At 45.5% G+C, this 19,061-nt stretch overlaps 1 protein-coding gene across 3 annotated transcripts in view; it reads left to right on the forward strand.

Moving 5' to 3' along the window:
* LOC116612238 (protocadherin Fat 4-like) overlaps positions 1 to 19,061 on the forward strand; it is a 30,136-nt gene that overhangs the window by 7,847 nt on the left and 3,228 nt on the right. The window contains exons 6-9 of one of the 3 annotated variants that reach the window (XM_048724365.1): positions 308 to 451; positions 904 to 1,269; positions 1,518 to 2,821; positions 2,917 to 14,934. In XM_048724365.1, coding sequence (XP_048580322.1) covers positions 308 to 451; positions 904 to 1,269; positions 1,518 to 2,821; positions 2,917 to 14,934 — 13,832 coding nt within the window. Of the gene's footprint in view, positions 1 to 307; positions 452 to 903; positions 1,270 to 1,517; positions 2,822 to 2,916; positions 18,871 to 19,061 lie in introns of all 3 variants that reach the window. The other 2 variants (XM_048724363.1, XM_048724364.1) reach the window with 2 other exon arrangements.

The raw sequence follows: 19,061 nt of genomic DNA on the forward strand, positions 1-19,061 counted from the left end.
CTACATTTGATTGGATAAAAAGGGCACTCATCCCCGGGTTAGCGCTAATCTGCTTTCAAGGAACCCGGCCCAGAGCTGCCTACCAAAGATGCTATTTTGCTCCGACGAAGGGCTAACGCTCGTAACGTCAGCGGAACTACAACTTGCTTTTTTAACCTCGTGCTCATTTATAGCTTGTCTACACCACGCTACGCAGACCATCAACTTTTTATACAGCTTGTCTGTATTCTTTCAAGTCATACCATATAAAATATGCTGATCGTCATTATTTTTTAATGATTTTAATTTCAATGGCGCGTATTCACAGACCCCCAGCCAAGGTTCTCATCTGTCAATCACACTGCTGACGTAGCAGAGAACGGACCAATAGGACAGCTCGTGCTGAATATGACGTTGCGAGCTGAGAGCAAAGAGAAGGAGAATGCAGACATGGCAGTGTCAATCATTGGTGGTAAGACGGAGTTTACCGGTCGGGGTGACTATTTTAAATTACGCAGTTTACATTGATGAACATGGGTTAGTCTATCTAGGCACTATCACTGAATATGGAACCAAAATGAGAATAAAAACCTAAAAACTTAGTATGACAAGGGTATTCCTTTTGAAGGGTTGTAGCAGGCCTCGATATATTGGAGGGGCACAATACAGAAACACTAAGAAAATATTTGGAGGCACGGCACGCCCCTACTATTCATTTCCTTATCATTCTTGAAGATATTGGGGGGGGCACGTGCCCCCAGTGCCCCACCCCCTGCTACGGCCCTGTTTTATACTTATTCCTTTGATACCAGAGCCTCTCGTTTAACTTCCTCACCCGAGAACGTTATTTACTGTGACAGTGTTAGTCTTAGCGGGACAACTATGGCAACCAACAGAAAGGCGCTACTCATTTTTTTTTTCTAGGTAACAAGGGTAACACTTTTCGGCTCGCCTCCAACGTCACAAATGGATGGCTCGGCCTCTACACAACCCGCAGCCTGGACCGAGAGAATATCTCCTACTATCTCCTTATGGTCAGAGCCCGAAACATTGACGAGCATGCGCAAGAGGCGATTACCGCTATCAACATCACCGTCCTGGACGAAAATGATAACAAGCCTCGGTTTGAGGCCGGCGCTTATAACGTCAGCGTCTATGAGAATGCTACCATAGGAACCGTGATCGTGAGGCTGACGTCAACAGACGCAGATCAGGGTAGAAATGCGCATGTCATCTACAATTTACTCGCGGGCTCAGGAATAGGGACATTTCGTGTAGATAATACGACAGGTAGGTGTTTGCTGGACAACTATGTGCTGGAGATGGTGGTGATGATGATGTTGCGTAAGATGATGATCATTGTTCTAAGGATAATAATAATATTGGTGATGATGACAATGATGATTGTGATCGTTTTGATTATGTCGCAGATGGTGATTACAAAAATTACAATAAGTTCAGGGACTGCGAAGCATGTTGAAAAGTGCTTTGATGCTGATAAGGTTGATATTAATCGTGACGATTCTTATCTTATCCAGGAGAGATAACCCTACAGAAGCCCTTGGATCGTGAGGTGATGGACTTTTTTTCCCTGTTCGTCTCCGTCAGTGACCCGCTGTTCTCTGCGTATCAAGGCGTGACCATCCACATCCTGGACGTCAATGAATACCGACCAGTGTTCACCCCGCAGAAATACCACGTCGAGATCTCGGAGGCGTCTACCGTCGGTACGACACTACTGGTGGTCACTTCAACAGACCAAGACATCGGCAAAAACGCGGCCGTCCGATATGCCATAGTGGATGGTGACCCAGACGGCTATTTTGCAGTAAATGACTACGGGGTTATAACTCTAACGAAATCGCTGGATAGTGAGCGTAATACCACGTTTAATTTGACCATCACAGCGCATGACAAGGGGATGCCGAGCTTAGAAGCAGCAACCCGGGCAATAGTTGTTATCGACGTTGTCGACACAAATGATAATAATCCGATATTTGAGCTCTCGCTCTACGAGACAACAATCCTTGAGAACACAACCGCGGGCTCATCGGTGCTGGAAGTAAGAGCCGATGACGGAGATACTCAGTCATCCAATAAAGAATTGCGTTATGTTATACTAGGGAATTGTACGGATTTGCACATTGATTCGTTGAGCGGCGTCATATATACAAATAACAGTGTGGACTATGAGCGTCAGAGGGTGTACAAATTCCAAGTTGGTGCGTACGATACGGCGACTCCACCTAGACTCGCCACAACACGTGTGATCATCAACGTAGCGGACCTCAATGATAATATCCCTACATTTGATTCACCGCAGTACAACATCAGCATTCTAGAGTCTACTCCGGTAGGAACAGCGATAACGGTCTTATCAGCCAAAGACAGGGACAGCACCAGCAATGCCTTCCTACGTTATTCCATCCAATCCGGTAACTATGAAAATACTTTCTACCTTGACCGCACTAGCGGTACTATCACCCTCGTCAAGATTCCAGATTTTGAGGCCAGGACTCAGTACACACTTGTAATAAACGTGTCGGATAATGGCTACCCATCGCTGACATCTCAAACGACCCTACAAATCTATATCATGGACGTCAACGATAACAATCCCGTATTTGACTCTTTGGAGTACACTGCGGTTGTTTGGGAGAATGTTTCTGTTGGAACATCTGTCCTCAGGGTTGTCGCAGTGGATCGCGATGTCAGGAATAATGCACACTTGTCGTATGAAATGTTTTCTTTGGGCGGCCCCGCAGCAAGGAACAGCTTCCAAGTTAATAAGACTAGTGGGGTGATCTACACTACTCGGGAAATCGATTATGAACAGGATAAGGTAGGGTTCCTATGGTTTGACGGGAGGCATGTTTCTTTTTATACTGTTTTCATACATTTTTATTATACTTATATGTTTTCTTATCATTCCTGTAGGACTTTTCGTTTGTGCTTATCGCCAGCGATAATGGCACGAGCCCGCGATCCGCACATGCGCGCGTCCACATTACCGTCAATGACGTCAATGACAATAGACCCGTGTTTGAGCCCCCATACTACCAGGTGATGGTCAGCGAACATGCCCCAGTAGGACAAACAATTCTTCGCTTAACGGTGAGCGATAACGACACAGCCGAGAACAGTCAATTGAACCTTCGGGTAGTCTCCGGGGATCCGAACAGCACCTTCTTCTTGTCAAACAGCGGAGAAATATCGATTGCTCGCAAGCTTGATTATGAAAGACTGCAGATGTACAACCTCACGGTTGTTGCCTGGGACTCGGGCAAGCCTGTTCTACAATCGCTGAAGCCCGCTAATGTGGTGATAAGGATTCGCGACGATAACGATAACCAGCCAGTATTTAGCAGGGACTTATACGAAGCATGGGTACTAGAGAATATCACCGCTGGCCAGTTCGTCGTGCAAGTGAAAGCGAAAGATGCGGATTATCAGCAAAACGGGCGACTAGTGTACAGCATGGTTAGGAACAACAGCAAGTTCCGAGTTAATGAGACAACAGGGGAAATTTACCTATCTGAATCGCTGGATTTCGAGGAGACGAAGGAATATGTGTTTGGTATTATTGCGAGTGATTCGGGTGTCGAGCCAAAATCCAGTTCTACGTCTGTTAGGGTTATTGTCATGGATGTCAACGATAATGTTCCAACATTCGACCGGTTCCTCTATAAAAGCACTGTTAGAGAAAATTCTCCAGTGGGTACAACGGCGATCAAAGTTCAGGCTATTGACACGGATACGGGTAGCAACGCCAAGATTGAGTACATCATAGCGAGTGGCAACACCAACAACTCATTCGATATTGATAACCACGGTTTCGTAACTGTTAATAAAGCCATTGACTTCGAAACTAGGAAGATTTATAATTTAACGGTTATGGCCCGTGACTGCGGGGACCCTGTGTTGACCTCCACAGTGTCTGTTGTATTATTAATTGAAGATGACAATGATAATCCTCCTGTTTTCGATCTACCGTACTACTTTGTACGAATGTACGAAAATGTATCGATTAGAGCCGATGTCATACGGGTGCATGCTTCAGATAGCGATAGTGGGTTTAACAGTGAGATCAGATATTCTTTCCCGGTAGGATTTGTGGTGAAACCGTTCGCCATAAATGCTAATACAGGTATGATTTATACTCGCCATGAAATCGACTTTGAAGAGAAGCGTGTGTACGAATTTTCCGTGATTGCCTCAGACCAGGGAATACCAGTATTGCGAGACGTTGCCATTGTACGGGTAGATGTTCTCGACGTTAACGACAACCCTCCGGAGTTCCTCCGGACACAGTACGATGTCACTGTGTCTGAAGCCTTGTTACCTGGTTCCATAATCGTAACACTTGTGTCACGTGATAACGATAGTACCGCTAATGGGCTCGTGCGATTCGATATTCTCTCCGGCGATAAAAACTCCACGTTTCGAGTCACTGAATCAGGGAGTATAATACTCAATAAGAGCTTGGATTACGAGCAAACTAAGGAATATACCCTTCTGCTGAGAGCGCGTGATGTTGGGCTGCCTCCCTTGGTGTCAGATCGTAATGCAACTGTACAGATTCGTGTGGTAGACTTGAATGATCACCAACCAGTGTTTGACCTCAGTCAATATTCAGGAGTTTTCATGGAGAACACTTCAGTTGGTAGTTCACTGTTAAGGGTAAGAGCGACCGACAAGGACAGCGATATGAACAGCCACATTTCATACTACATGAACACGTCACAAGGCTTACCCTTCGACGTCAATCAAACCAACGGAGAAATCACCCTCATCCGTGCACTTGACTTCGAAACTCGGTCATTTTATTCCTTCATCGTCGTTGCCTCGGACGCCGGGCGTAACCGAAAAGCAGTAAACACTTTGGTTCAAATCTATGTCATGGACATTAATGATAATGCTCCTGTATTCTTTCCTATTGTTTATGACGTCACCATCTCAGAGGCGACGCTACAGGGTGCCATCATCGCCAAGGTAACCGCCAATGATAATGATAGTTTGTCCAATGCTCAGCTGAGATTTGCTATTTCTCAAGGAAACGAAAACGGTTCATTTGCCATAAACGACGCCGGCATACTCATTCTAGCGCACGCCATCGATTTTGAAAACACCCGGATGTATGACCTCACTATTACAGTGCATGATCTTGGGTGGCCACCGCTAGCCACAAGTAAACCGGCGCGGGTTATCATTCACGTTTACGATGATAACGACAACAGTCCTATTTTTGGACAGACTGTTTACGAAGTCACTCTCAAGGAAAACTATCCCGTTGGCCAAGCATTTCTCAACGTGTCAGCAACAGACCGCGATTCCAGACACAATAGCCTTCTTTCTTACTCTATCCATGACGCGCAAGCCAACGCCCCGCATTTCCGCATTACCGACGAAACAGGAGAGTTGCGCTTGTCGTCGTCTCTTGACTATGAGGCACGGGATGTGTTCCGTTTCACTGTGATTGCGAGAGACCATGGATCAAGCCCCCGCATGGGAACAACATTGGTACAAGTCTTGGTCCAGGACGTTAACGATAACCGACCAATGTTCGACCCGTATTGCTATAACACCACCATCAGTGAAAATCTCCTCCCAGGGATGCCTGTTGTATGGGTCAGTGCATATGACAACGACTCCTCATCTAACGCTGACCTGAAATACCGCATTAGTGCTGGTAATAAGGAGAACGCGTTTGAGATCACCGCTACCGGTCAGATTCGGCCTGTCATCGCGCTAGACCACGAGCGAACGGGCTTCTATAACCTGACCATCGACGTACGTGATAGCGGACAACCTGCTCTGCATGCAATGCATCCTGCCACGGTACTTATCCACGTGTTTGATGTGAACGACAACGCCCCGATATTCAACCAGACTTTATATTCTGCCATTATTCCCGAAGATTTTACAGTGGGGGGTACATTACTAACTGTGCTTGCTCGTGATCAAGACGCGGCTTTGAATGCTCGTGTTACCTACTCAATCGTGTCCTTTTCCACGGAGAGTGATTACTTCGTCATTGATAATATTACCGGCGTTGTGCGAAGCTCCAAAGAGTTCGATTACGAGACCCAGAGGATGTACTCGTTTAGTGTGCGCGCTGAGGACCGTGGGAGCCCTATCAGAAGCGCGATTGCAACCATACACGTTCAAATCACAGATACAAATGACAACAGGCCTATATTTCAGCCAATGGAGTACGAAACACGCGTATCCGAAAACACTCCGCTTGGTACTATCGTCGCCAGGGTGAAAGCAGTTGATAAAGACTCAACTTCCAACGCGGACTTGATATACTCCATACAAAATGGCAATAACAACGGCAGCTTTACAATAGATAACTCGACAGGCGAAATCATGACCCGCAAAGAATTTGATTTTGAAAAGACAGAGCGCTACAACTTGACTATTTCAGTTTCAGACACAGGGGTGCCGGCACTGAGCTCCTTGAATTTTGCAAACGTTGTGATCATTGTTGTAGATGAGAACGATAACCCCCCTGAGTTTGCACAGAAGCGCTATACCGCTACAGTGTACGAGAACTTCACAGTTGGCGATAACCTGTTCACGGTGAAGGCTAGCGACAAGGACAGTCACCTTAACGGGCTAATAACCTACTCGATAACTTCCGCTCCCTCATTTGCTGGAAAGTTCGTGATCGATGAAATTCTTGGAAATGTAAGCATCACGTCGGGCTTCGACTTCGAACTCGAGCAGTCTTACGACTTCGTCATCGAGGCACGCGACTCTGGCAGTCCACCACACACAGCCTATGCACATGCCCACGTGACTATCCTTGACGTCAACGACAACGCCCCTGTCTTCCCAGTGAACAATACGCACCTTGTGCTGACAGAGGCTATAGAGGTAGGAACTGTTGTACTGAGGGTCACAGCGCATGACAAGGATAGCGGCCCTAACGCCATGCTAAAATACTCAATACACTCGGGTAACACAGACGACGCCTTTGTTATAATTGCCGATAGTGGCGATATATCCCTAGATAAACCACTAGATAAAGAAACCATCGAAAACTACACTCTTGTCCTCATGGTTACAGATATGGGAATACCTCCTTTGGAAAGCATTAAGAGAATGGTTGTAAACGTAATCGTTAGCGGTGTAAACGAGCACGCACCGCGTTTTCTGAGTGAATTTTATAATGCGTCTATTCCCGAAAACCTTCCTTTGGGAACTTCTATCGTGCGCGTGCGTGCTGTGGAGGATGACGTCAGTGTAGGCGCGCGCTTCATCTACGTCATAAAGGATGCTGCGTCCAGCAAAGTCTTTCTAGTCAACCAGACTGGCGATATCATCCTAGCGAGAGAGCTCGATTATGAGACAAGGAGACGCTACGAGTTTGAGGTATTCGCGAGGGATGATGGAACTCCTGAACCACGAGAGGGTTTGTGTGTCGTTACAATCTCTTTATTAGATATCAATGACAACAGACCCGTGTTTACGAAAGGAAAAAACTCCATCAGTATTTCCGAAGACGTTCGGGTAGGAAGCACGCTTGTTAGTCTCGCAGCTACTGACGCGGATGACTCGTCAAACGCACAGGTCTCGTACTCGATCTCTCACGGAGACGCGGAACGTAAGTTCCTTATCGATAACAAGGGATTTATTATCGTGAATGATTCATTGGACTTTGAGACAACCGCCTCATATAGCTTGACTATCGTCGCTTTTGATAGTGGATCGCCACGGCTTGCTTCACTTGTGCCAGCTACTGTTTTTGTTAAAGTCCTCGATGCTAATGACAATCCTCCTATTTTCAACCAGCCGGAGTACTACGTGGAGATGTACGAAAACGTAACCAGTGGTACCCAAGTTCTAACATTGTTCGCCCATGATCGCGACGAGGGAATCAATGGCCAAGTGTTTTACTACATCGTAACATCTTCTGTGAAGGGTGTATTTACTACCAATAGCACCACTGGAGTAGTGAGTTCAACAGCTGAGTTAGACCGTGAGTCGGTGTATCAGTACAACATGTTGGTTGTTGCTCAAGATGGCGGAAGTCCTCCGAGAACAGCTAGCGCACATGTCAAAGTGGAAGTGCTTGACTGCAATGACAACCCACCAGTCTTCACAACACTCTATTATACTCTACAGCTTTCTGAGGCAACCTCCATTGGAACTCGTATCCTCAGAGTAAGTGCAAATGATCGCGATGTTGGCACTAACGCTAAGCTGAGCTATGCCATAACGAAGGGTAATGTGAATGAGACTTTCGCTATTGACCACACTACTGGTGAGTTACATACTACCAAGTTACTCAACCGTGAAGACATACCAGGATTCAACTTAACGGTGACAGCCACAGATCAAGGAGTCCCGAGTTTACACACTTCATCTGAAGTACACGTAACAATATTGGATAGTAATGACAACATTCCCTGTTTTACTTCCCCCGAATATCACGTGATTTTGCCCGAGGACACTCCCACTGGGGCCTTTATCCTTCAAGTAACTGCGTCAGATCAAGACGAGGATAACAATCGAATGCTCAGGTATTTCATAAACGACAACCAAGTGATGAAATTCTTCAGCGTTAAAGCGTCCTCAGGAAACATAACCTTGAAGAGTGCTTTGGATTACGAAAGCATTAGAGTGTTTAGATTTCAAGTGTTTGTTGAGGATAACGGGACGCCACCCCACTTGGGAACTACCCTTGTGGTTATCAAAGTTACAGATGTTAACGACAACGACCCAGTGTTTTCAACTCTACACTACACTGCCCAGGTGTCCGAAGCTAGTAATGTTGGTGCTCTTATCGCAGTTCTCAAAGCGTCAGACTCCGACAGCACATCAAATGCTCAGCTCAACTTTGGAATTACTGAAGGAAACGTGAAAAATACGTTTTATGTCAACACGGAGGGGGTTATATACCTGAATAGAAGCCTTGATTTCGAGGAACGGACGGTGTACAACTTAAGTGTTACCGTGGAGGATTCAGGAACACCTAAACGAAAGGCCGTTATTGAGGCTAATGTCACAATATATGTGACGGACGAGAACGATTGCTCACCAGTATTTTCGCAAACATATTATACCACAGCTATACCAGAGAACATCACCGTTGGGTCTGTCATCCTGAGAACGGTAGCGCTCGATTTGGACAGTGGTATTAATGCTAATTTAGTTTACTCAATCCCGTCAGGAAATTTTCGTCACGCATTTCAGATTGACAATTCGACGAGCGAAATCTCAGTAAACACAGGGTTAGACTTTGAAATGACTTCAGAATACAATTTTCTTGTGCGCGTACAAGATCAAGGAATGCCGCCTAGAGTTGCATTTGTTCCAATTAACTTCACAATTATGGACATCAATGACAATGAACCAAAATTCTCTCAACTACATTACAATCTTACAATGACTGAAAATGCAAGGGAAGGAACGATGTTACTTAAGCTGCAAGCAACTGATGCCGACTCCGGTATGAATGCAAAGCTTGTTTACTCGATCCTCAATACCACAAGTAATGGAACATTCACAGTTGATCCGCACACTGGAGTTCTACGCACATCACAAAGACTGGACCGCGAAACTGTTACTGAGTATACCCTGACCATCACCGTGCATGATTTAGGTGACCCGATGTTAAATGATGCACAACCAGCAACCGTGTCTATTACAGTCTTGGACGAGAACGACAACGTCCCCGTGTTCGACCAAGAGGTGTATTCTGTAAGTGTTCCCGAGAATATTACTGTGGGTGGCCATATCCTCCTCTTAAACGCAAGAGACAAAGATGAAGGTGTCAATGCCGAGATACGATACTTTCTCAAGGATGCCATTGTAAGCAAAAGATTCAGTATAAATGACACAACAGGACAAATCACAATCAAACAAGCCGTTGATTACGAGGAAAGGTCCTCTTATAGTTTCGAGGTATTTGCTTCTGATGGTGGTGAGGCAAGGTTGACTGGGTCATCGTCAGTAAGGATAACCATAATCGACGTCAACGATAACCGGCCTTACTTCCTGCCTACACGATACTATGTCCAGTTGGTTGAGAACGTTGCCATAGGAACCACAGTAACCCAGGTGACGGCTAGTGACTTGGACAGTAGCCTAAATGGGAACGTTCTATTCTCCATTCTCGAGGGTAACAGCGACGGCAAGTTTGTCATTGATCAAAACACAGGTGTGGTTACTACCAACAAAAGCCTGGATTACGAAGACGTAACAAAATACACCCTTGTCATTCAAGCAACAGACTGCGGGGATCCGCCATTAAACTCTAGCCAGCCTGGCATGCTACACGTGTCAGTCGTCAACATAAATGACAACAGTCCAGTGTTTTCACAGAAGATTTACTCGGCAAGCATTGATGAGAATACCACGGTTGGACATGTAATCTTACGAGTACAAGCTACAGACCGGGATCATGTTAACAGTAGCAGTATCGTGATCTACTCTCTGGACAAATCCGACACGGAAGCCATGCGCTACTTTGCTATCAACAATCAGACCGGTGAACTGATTCTTGTGTCTAGTCTTGATTACGAGTCGACTAAACGATACGAGTTTACCGTGTTTGCCGGCGATAACATAGCGCAATTCCGTAAGAGGCGTGATATCGGAGATCAGGCTAGAGTTGCAGCCGTTCTTATCGACATCTCAATACTTGATATCAATGACAACCGACCTAAATTTCTCCAGTCCTACAACAAAATAGAGATTACCGAGGGAACAAGGGAAAGTACCACGATATTAACGCTGCAAGCAAATGATGCCGACTCCGGTGTGAATGCAAAGCTTGTTTACTCGATCCTCAATACCACAAGTAATGGAACATTCACAGTTGATCCACACACTGGAGTTCTACGCACATCACAAAGACTGGACCGCGAAACTGTTACTGAGTATACCCTGACCATCACCGTGCACGATTCAGGTGACCCGATGTTGAATGCTGCACAAACGGCCACCGTGTCTATTACAGTCTTGGACGAGAACGACAACGTCCCCGTGTTCGACCAAGAGGTGTATTCTGTAAGTATTCCCGAGAATATTACTGTGGGTGCCCATATCCTCCTCTTAAACGCAAAGGACAAAGATGAAGGTGTCAACGCCGAGATACGATACTTTCTCAAGGACGTCATTGCAAGCAAAAGATTCAGTATGAATGACACAACAGGACAAATCACAATCAAACAAGCCGTTGATTACGAGGAAAGGTCCTCTTATAGTTTCGAGGTATTTGCTTCTGATGGTGGTGAGGCAAGGTTGACTGGGTCATCGTCAGTAAGGATAACCATAATCGACGTCAACGATAACCGGCCTTACTTCCTGCCTACACGATACTATGTTCAGTTGGTTGAGAACGTTGCCATAGGAACCACAGTAACCCAGGTGACCGCTAGTGATTTGGACAGTAGCCTAAATGGGAAGGTTCTATTCTCCATTCTCGAGGGTAACAGCGACGGCAAGTTTGTCGTTGATCAAAACACAGGTGTGGTTACTACCAACAAAAGCCTGGATTACGAAGACGTAACAGAATACACCCTTGTCATTCAAGCAACAGACTGCGGGGATCCGCCATTAAACTCTAGCCAGCCTGGCATGCTACACGTGTCAGTCGTCAACATGAATGACAACAGTCCAGTGTTTTCACAGAAAATGTACTCGGCAAGCATTGATGAGAATACCACGGTTGGACATGTAATCTTACGAGTACAAGCTACAGACCGGGATCATGTTAACAGCAGCAGTATCGTGATCTACTCTCTGGACCAATCCGACACGGAAGCCATGCGCTACTTTACTATCAACAATCGGACCGGTGAACTGATTCTTGTGTCTAGTCTTGATTACGAGTCGACTAAACGATACGAGTTCACCGTTTTTGCCGGCGATAACACAGCGCAATTCCGTAAGAGGCGTGATATCGGAGATCAGGCTAGAGTTGCAGCCGTTCTTATCGACATCTCAATACTTGATATCAATGACAACCGACCTAAATTTCTCCAGTCCTACAACAAAATAGAGATTACCGAGGGAACAAGGGAAAGTACCATGATACTAACGCTGCAAGCAACCGATGCCGACTCCGGTATGAATGCAAAGCTTGTTTACTCGATCCTCAATACCACAAGTAATGGAACATTCACAGTTGATCCGCACACTGGAGTTCTACGCACATCACAAAGACTGGACCGCGAAACTGTTACTGAATATACCCTGACCATTACCGTGCACGATTCAGGTGACCCGATGTTGAATGCTGCACAACTGGCCACCGTGTCTATTACAGTTTTGGACGAGAACGACAACGTCCCCGTGTTCGACCAAGAGGTGTATTCTGTAAGTATTCCCGAGAATATTACTGTGGGTGCCCATATCCTCCTCTTAAACGCAAAGGACAAAGATGAAGGTGTCAACGCCGAGATACGATACTTTCTCAAGGACCTCATTGCAAGCAAAAGATTCAGTATGAATGACACAACAGGACAAATCACAATCAAACAAGCCGTTGATTACGAGGAAAGGTCCTCTTATAGTTTCGAGGTATTTGCTTCTGATGGTGGTGAGACGAGGTTGACTGGGTCATCGTCAGTAAGGATAACCATAATCGACGTCAACGATAACCGGCCTTACTTCCTGCCTACACGATACTATGTCCAGTTGGTTGAGAACGTTGCCATAGGAACCACAGTAACCCAGGTGACGGCTAGTGACTTGGACAGTAGCCTAAATGGGAACGTTCTATTTTCCATTCTCGAGGGTAACAGCGACGGCAAGTTTGTCATTGATCAAAACACAGGTGTGGTTACTACCAACAAAAGCCTGGATTACGAAGACGTAACAAAATACACCCTTGTCATTCAAGCAACAGACTGCGGGGATCCGCCATTAAACTCTAGCCAGCCTGGCATGCTACACGTGTCAGTCGTCAACATAAATGACAACAGTCCAGTGTTTTCACAGAAGATTTACTCGGCAAGCATTGATGAGAATACCACGGTTGGACATGTAATCTTACGAGTACAAGCTACAGACCGGGATCATGTTAACCGTAGCAGTATCGTGATCTACTCTCTGGACCAATCCGACACGGAAGCCATGCGCTACTTTGCTATTAACAATCAGACCGGTGAACTGATTCTTGTGTCTAGTCTTGATTACGAGTCGACTAAACGATACGAGTTTACCGTGTTTGCCGGCGATAACATAGCGCAATTCCGTAAGAGGCGTGATATTAGAGATCAGGCTAGAGTTGCAGCCGTTCTTATCGACATCTCAATACTTGATATCAATGACAACCGACCTAAATTTCTCCAGCCCTACCACAAAATAGAGATTACCGAGGGAACAAGGGAAAGTACCACGATATTAACGCTGCAAGCAACTGATGCCGACTCCGGTGTGAATGCAAAGCTTGTTTACTCGATCCTCAATACCACAAGTAATGGAACATTCACAGTTGATCCACACACTGGAGTTCTACGCACATCACAAAGACTGGACCGCGAAACTGTTAATGAGTATACCCTGACCATCACCGTGCACGATTCAGGTGACCCGATGTTGAATGCTGCACAAACATCCACCGTGTCTATTACAGTCTTGGACGAGAACGACAACGTCCCCGTGTTCGACCAAGAGGTGTATTCTGTAAGTATTCCCGAGAATATTACTGTGGGTGCCCATATCCTCCTCTTAAACGCAAAGGACAAAGATGAAGGTGTCAACGCCGAGATACGATACTTTCTCAAGGACGTCATTGCAAGCAAAAGATTCAGTATGAATGACACAACAGGACAAATCACAATCAAACAAGCCGTTGATTACGAGGAAAGGTCCTCTTATAGTTTCGAGGTATTTGCTTCTGATGGTGGTGAGGCAAGGTTGACTGGGTCATCGTCAGTAAGGATAACCATAATCGACGTCAACGATAACCGGCCTTACTTCCTGCCTACACGATACTATGTCCAGTTGGTTGAGAACGTTGCCATAGGAACCACAGTAACCCAGGTGACCGCTAGTGATTTGGACAGTAGCCTAAATGGGAAGGTTCTATTTTCCATTCTCGAGGGTAACAGCGACGGCAAGTTTCTCATTGATCAAAACACAGGTGTGGTTACTACCAACAAAAGCCTGGATTACGAAGACGTAACAAAATACACCCTTGTCATTCAAGCAACAGACTGCGGGGATCCGCCATTAAACTCTAGCCAGCCTGGCATGCTACACGTGTCAGTCGTCAACATAAATGACAACAGTCCAGTGTTTTTACAGAAAATGTACTCGGCAAGCATTGATGAGAATACCACGGTTGGACATGTAATCTTACGAGTACAAGCTACAGACCGGGATCATGTCAACAGTAGCAGTATCGTGATCTACTCTCTGGACCAATCCGACACGGAAGCCATGCGCTACTTTACTATCAACAATCAGACCGGTGAACTGATTCTTGTGTCTAGTCTTGATTACGAGTCGACTAAACGATACGAGTTTACCGTGTTTGCCGGCGATAACATAGCGCAATTCCGTAAGAGGCGTGATATTAGAGATCAGGCTAGAGTTGCAGCCGTTCTTATCGACATCTCAATACTTGATATCAATGACAACCGACCTAAATTTCTCCAGCCCTACCACAAAATAGAGATTACCGAGGGAACAAGACAAAGTACCACGATATTAACGCTGCAAGCAACTGATGCCGACTCCGCTATGAATGCAAAGCTTGTTTACTCGATCCTCAATACCACAAGTAATGGAACATTCACAGTTGATCCACACACTGGAGTTCTACGCACATCACAAAGACTGGACCGCGAAACTGTTACTGAGTATACCCTGACCATCACCGTGCATGATTTAGGTGACCCGATGTTAAATGATGCACAACCAGCAACCGTGTCTATTACAGTCTTGGACGAGAACGACAACGTCCCCGTGTTCGACCAAGAGGTGTATTCTGTAAGTGTTCCCGAGAATATTACTGTGGGTGGCCATATCCTCCTCTTAAACGCAAGAGACAAAGATGAAGGTGTCAATGCCGAGATACGATACTTTCTCAAGGATGCCATTGTAAGCAAAAGATTCAGTATAAATGACACAACAGGACAAATCACAATCAAACAAGCCGTTGATTACGAGGAAAGGTCCTCTTATAGTTTCGAGGTATTTGCTTCTGATGGTGGTGAGGCAAGGTTGACTGGGTCATCGTCAGTAAGGATAACCATAATCGACGTCAACGATAACCGGCCTTACTTCCTGCCTACACGATACTATGTCCAGTTGGTTGAGAACGTTGCCATAGGAACCACAGTAACCCAGGTGATCGCTAGTGATTTGGACAGTAACCTAAATGGGAAGGTTCTATTCTCCATTCTCGGGGGTAACAGCGGCGGCAAGTTTGTCATTGATCAAAACACAGGTGTGGTTACTACCAACAAAAGCCTGGATTACGAAGACGTAACAGAATACACCCTTGTCATTCAAGCAACAGACTGCGGGGATCCGCCATTAAACTCTAGCCAGCCTGGCATGCTACACGTGTCAGTCGTCAACATAAATGACAACAGTCCAGTGTTTTCACAGAAAATGTACTCGGTAAGCATTGATGAGAATACCACGGTTGGACATGTAATCTTACGAGTACAAGCTACAGACCGGGATCATGTTAACAGTATCAGTATCGTGATCTACTCTCTGGACCAATCCGACACGGAAGCCATGCGCTACTTTACTATCAACAATCGGACCGGTGAACTGATTCTTGTGTCTAGTCTTGATTACGAGTCGACTAAACGATACGAGTTCACCGTTTTTGCCGGCGATAACACAGCGCAATTCCGTAAGAGGCGTGATATCGGAGATCAGGCTAGAGTTGCAGCCGTTCTTATCGACATCTCAATACTTGATATCAATGACAACCGACCTAAATTTCTCCAGTCCTACAACAAAATAGAGATTACCGAGGGAACAAGGGAAAGTACCATGATACTAACGCTGCAAGCAACCGATGCCGACTCCGGTATGAATGCAAAGCTTGTTTACTCGATCCTCAATACCACAAGTAATGGAACATTCACAGTTGATCCACACACTGGAGTTCTACGCACTTCACAAAGACTGGACCGCGAAACTGTTACTGAGTATACCCTGACCATCACCGTGCATGATTCAGGTGACCCGATGTTAAATGATGCACAACCGGCAACCGTGTCTATTACAGTCTTGGACGAGAACGACAACGTCCCCGTGTTCGACCAAGAGGTGTATTCTGTAAGTGTTCCCGAGAATATTACTGTGGGTGGCCATATCCTCCTCTTAAACGCAAGAGACAAAGATGAAGGTGTCAATGCCGAGATACGATACTTTCTTAAGGACGTCATTGCAAGCAAAAGATTCAGTATGAGTGACACAACAGGACAAATCACAATCAAACAAGCCGTTGATTACGAGGAAAGGTCCTCTTATAGTTTCGAGGTATTTGCTTCTGATGGTGGTGAGGCACGGTTGACTGGGTCATCGTCAGTGAGGATAACCATAATCGACGTCAACGATAACCGGCCTTACTTCCTGCCTACACGATACTATGTCCAGTTGGTTGAGAACGTTGCCATAGGAACCACAGTAACCCAGGTGACCGCTAGTGATTTAGACAGTAGCCTAAATGGGAAGGTTCTATTTTCCATTCTCGAAGGTAACAGCGACGGCAAGTTTGTCATTGATCAAAACACAGGTGTGGTTACTACCAACAAAAGCCTGGATTACGAAGACGTAACAAAATACACCCTTGTCATTCAAGCAACAGACTGCGGGGATCCGCCATTAAACTCTAGCCAGCCTGGCATGCTACACGTGTCAGTCGTCAACATAAATGACAACAGTCCAGTGTTTTCACAGAAAATGTACTCGGTAAGCATTGATGAGAATACCACGGTTGGACATGTAATCTTACGAGTACAAGCTACAGACCAAGATCATGTTAACAGTAGCAGTATCGTGATCTACTCTCTGGACCAATCCGACACGGAGGCCATGCGCTACTTTGCTATCAACAATCAGACCGGTGAACTGATTATTGCGTCTAGTCTTGATTACGAGTCGACTAAACGATACGAGTTTACCGTGTTTGCCGGCGATAACATAGCTAAGTTGCTTAAAAGGCGTAATATTGGAGATCAGGATAGAGTTGCAGCTGTTCTTATCGACATTTCAATACTTGATATCAATGACAACCGACCTAAATTTCTCCGGCCCTACAACAAAATAGAGATTACCGAGGGAACAAGAGAAAGTACCATGATACTAACGCTGCAAGCAACTGATGCCGACTCCGGTGTGAATGCAAAGCTTGTTTACTCGATCCTCAATACCACAAGTAATGGAACATTCACAGTTGATCCATACACTGGAGTTCTACGCACATCACAAAGACTGGACCGCGAAACTGTTACTGAGTATACCCTGACCATCACCGTGCATGATTCAGGTGACCCGATGTTGAATGCTGCACAACCGGCAACCGTGTCTATTACAGTCCTTGACGAGAACGACAACGTCCCCGTGTTCGACCAAGAGGTGTATTCTGTAAGTATTCCCGAGAATATTACTGTGGGTGCCCATATCCTCCTCTTAAACGCAAGAGACAAAGATGAAGGTGTCAATGCCGAGATACGATACTTTCTCAAGGATGCCATTGTAAGCAAAAGATTCAGTATGAATGACACAACAGGACAAATCACAATCAAACAAGCCGTTGATTACGAAGATAGGTCCTCTTATAGTTTCGAGGTATTTGCTTCTGATGGTGGTGAGGCAAGGTTGACTGGGTCATCGTCAGTGAGGATAACCATAATCGACGTCAACGATAACCGGCCTTACTTCCTGCCTACACGATACTATGTCCAGTTGGTTGAGAACGTTGCCATAGGAACCACAGTAACCCAGTTGACCGCTAGTGATTTGGACAGTAGTCTAAATGGGAAGGTTCTATTCTCCATTCTCGAGGGTAACAGCGACGGTAAGTTTGCCATTGATCAAAACACAGGTGTGGTTACTACCAACAAAAGCCTGGATTACGAAGACGTAACAGAATACACCCTTGTCATTCAAGCAACAGACTGCGGGGATCCGCCATTAAACTCTAGCCAGCCTGGCATGCTACACGTGTCAGTCGTCAACATAAATGACAATAGTCCAGTGTTTTCACAGAAGATTTACTCGGCAAGCATTGATGAGAATACCACAGTTGGACATGTAATCTTACGAGTACAAGCTACAGACCGGGATCATGTTAACAGCAGCAGTATCGTGATCTACTCTCTGGACCAATCCGACACGGAAGCCATGCGCTACTTTACTATCAACAATCAGACCGGTGAACTGATTCTTGTGTCTAGTCTTGATTACGAGTCGACTAAACGATACCAGTTTACGGTGTTTGCATTGGATAACGCGATGCGTAGTCGTAGTAGACGTGATTTGTCTAATTTGGGATCATGCGAGATAGAGATTTCTCTAGGAAATATAAACGACAATCGCCCATACTTCTCGCCAGTGGAGTACAATATAGAAGTCGCAGAAAATGTCTCCCCTGGAACGTCATTATTGTTGTTACATGCGAGGGACTTAGACGATGTCAATCCTGATAATCCAGACGTGATATTTACCATGATTGAACAGCAGCCGTCACTGAGCATGGAACAATCGATATTTGCTATTCAACGGGACGGAACTCTTTCTTTGAATAGAACATTGAACTTCGAGGAGAGGTCTTCTTATAATGTCACCATTGCTGTTGCTGACAATGGAGTGCCGCCGCTGAGATGTTTGGTTCCAGCGGTTGTTCGTGTGATGGTCGTGGATTATAATGATGGAGTCCCCTTCCTAACCTCTCCTACTGTTAGTGAACTGTTAATAACGCCATATGCCTTTCTATCATTGATCCCTTAATAAACACGGATCCGTGACGACAGCTATTTTTACCTATATATTTCCTATAGTTATTGCTCATGCGCCATGGTCGTAAATCAATGTTCTTATCTTATGCCTTCACCAACAAATTATTGTCTTTTATATTATTAATGATGGCG

The sequence above is a fragment of the Nematostella vectensis genome, chromosome 2, assembly GCF_932526225.1.
Source record: "Nematostella vectensis chromosome 2, jaNemVect1.1, whole genome shotgun sequence".
Lineage (NCBI taxonomy): Eukaryota > Metazoa > Cnidaria > Anthozoa > Actiniaria > Edwardsiidae > Nematostella > Nematostella vectensis.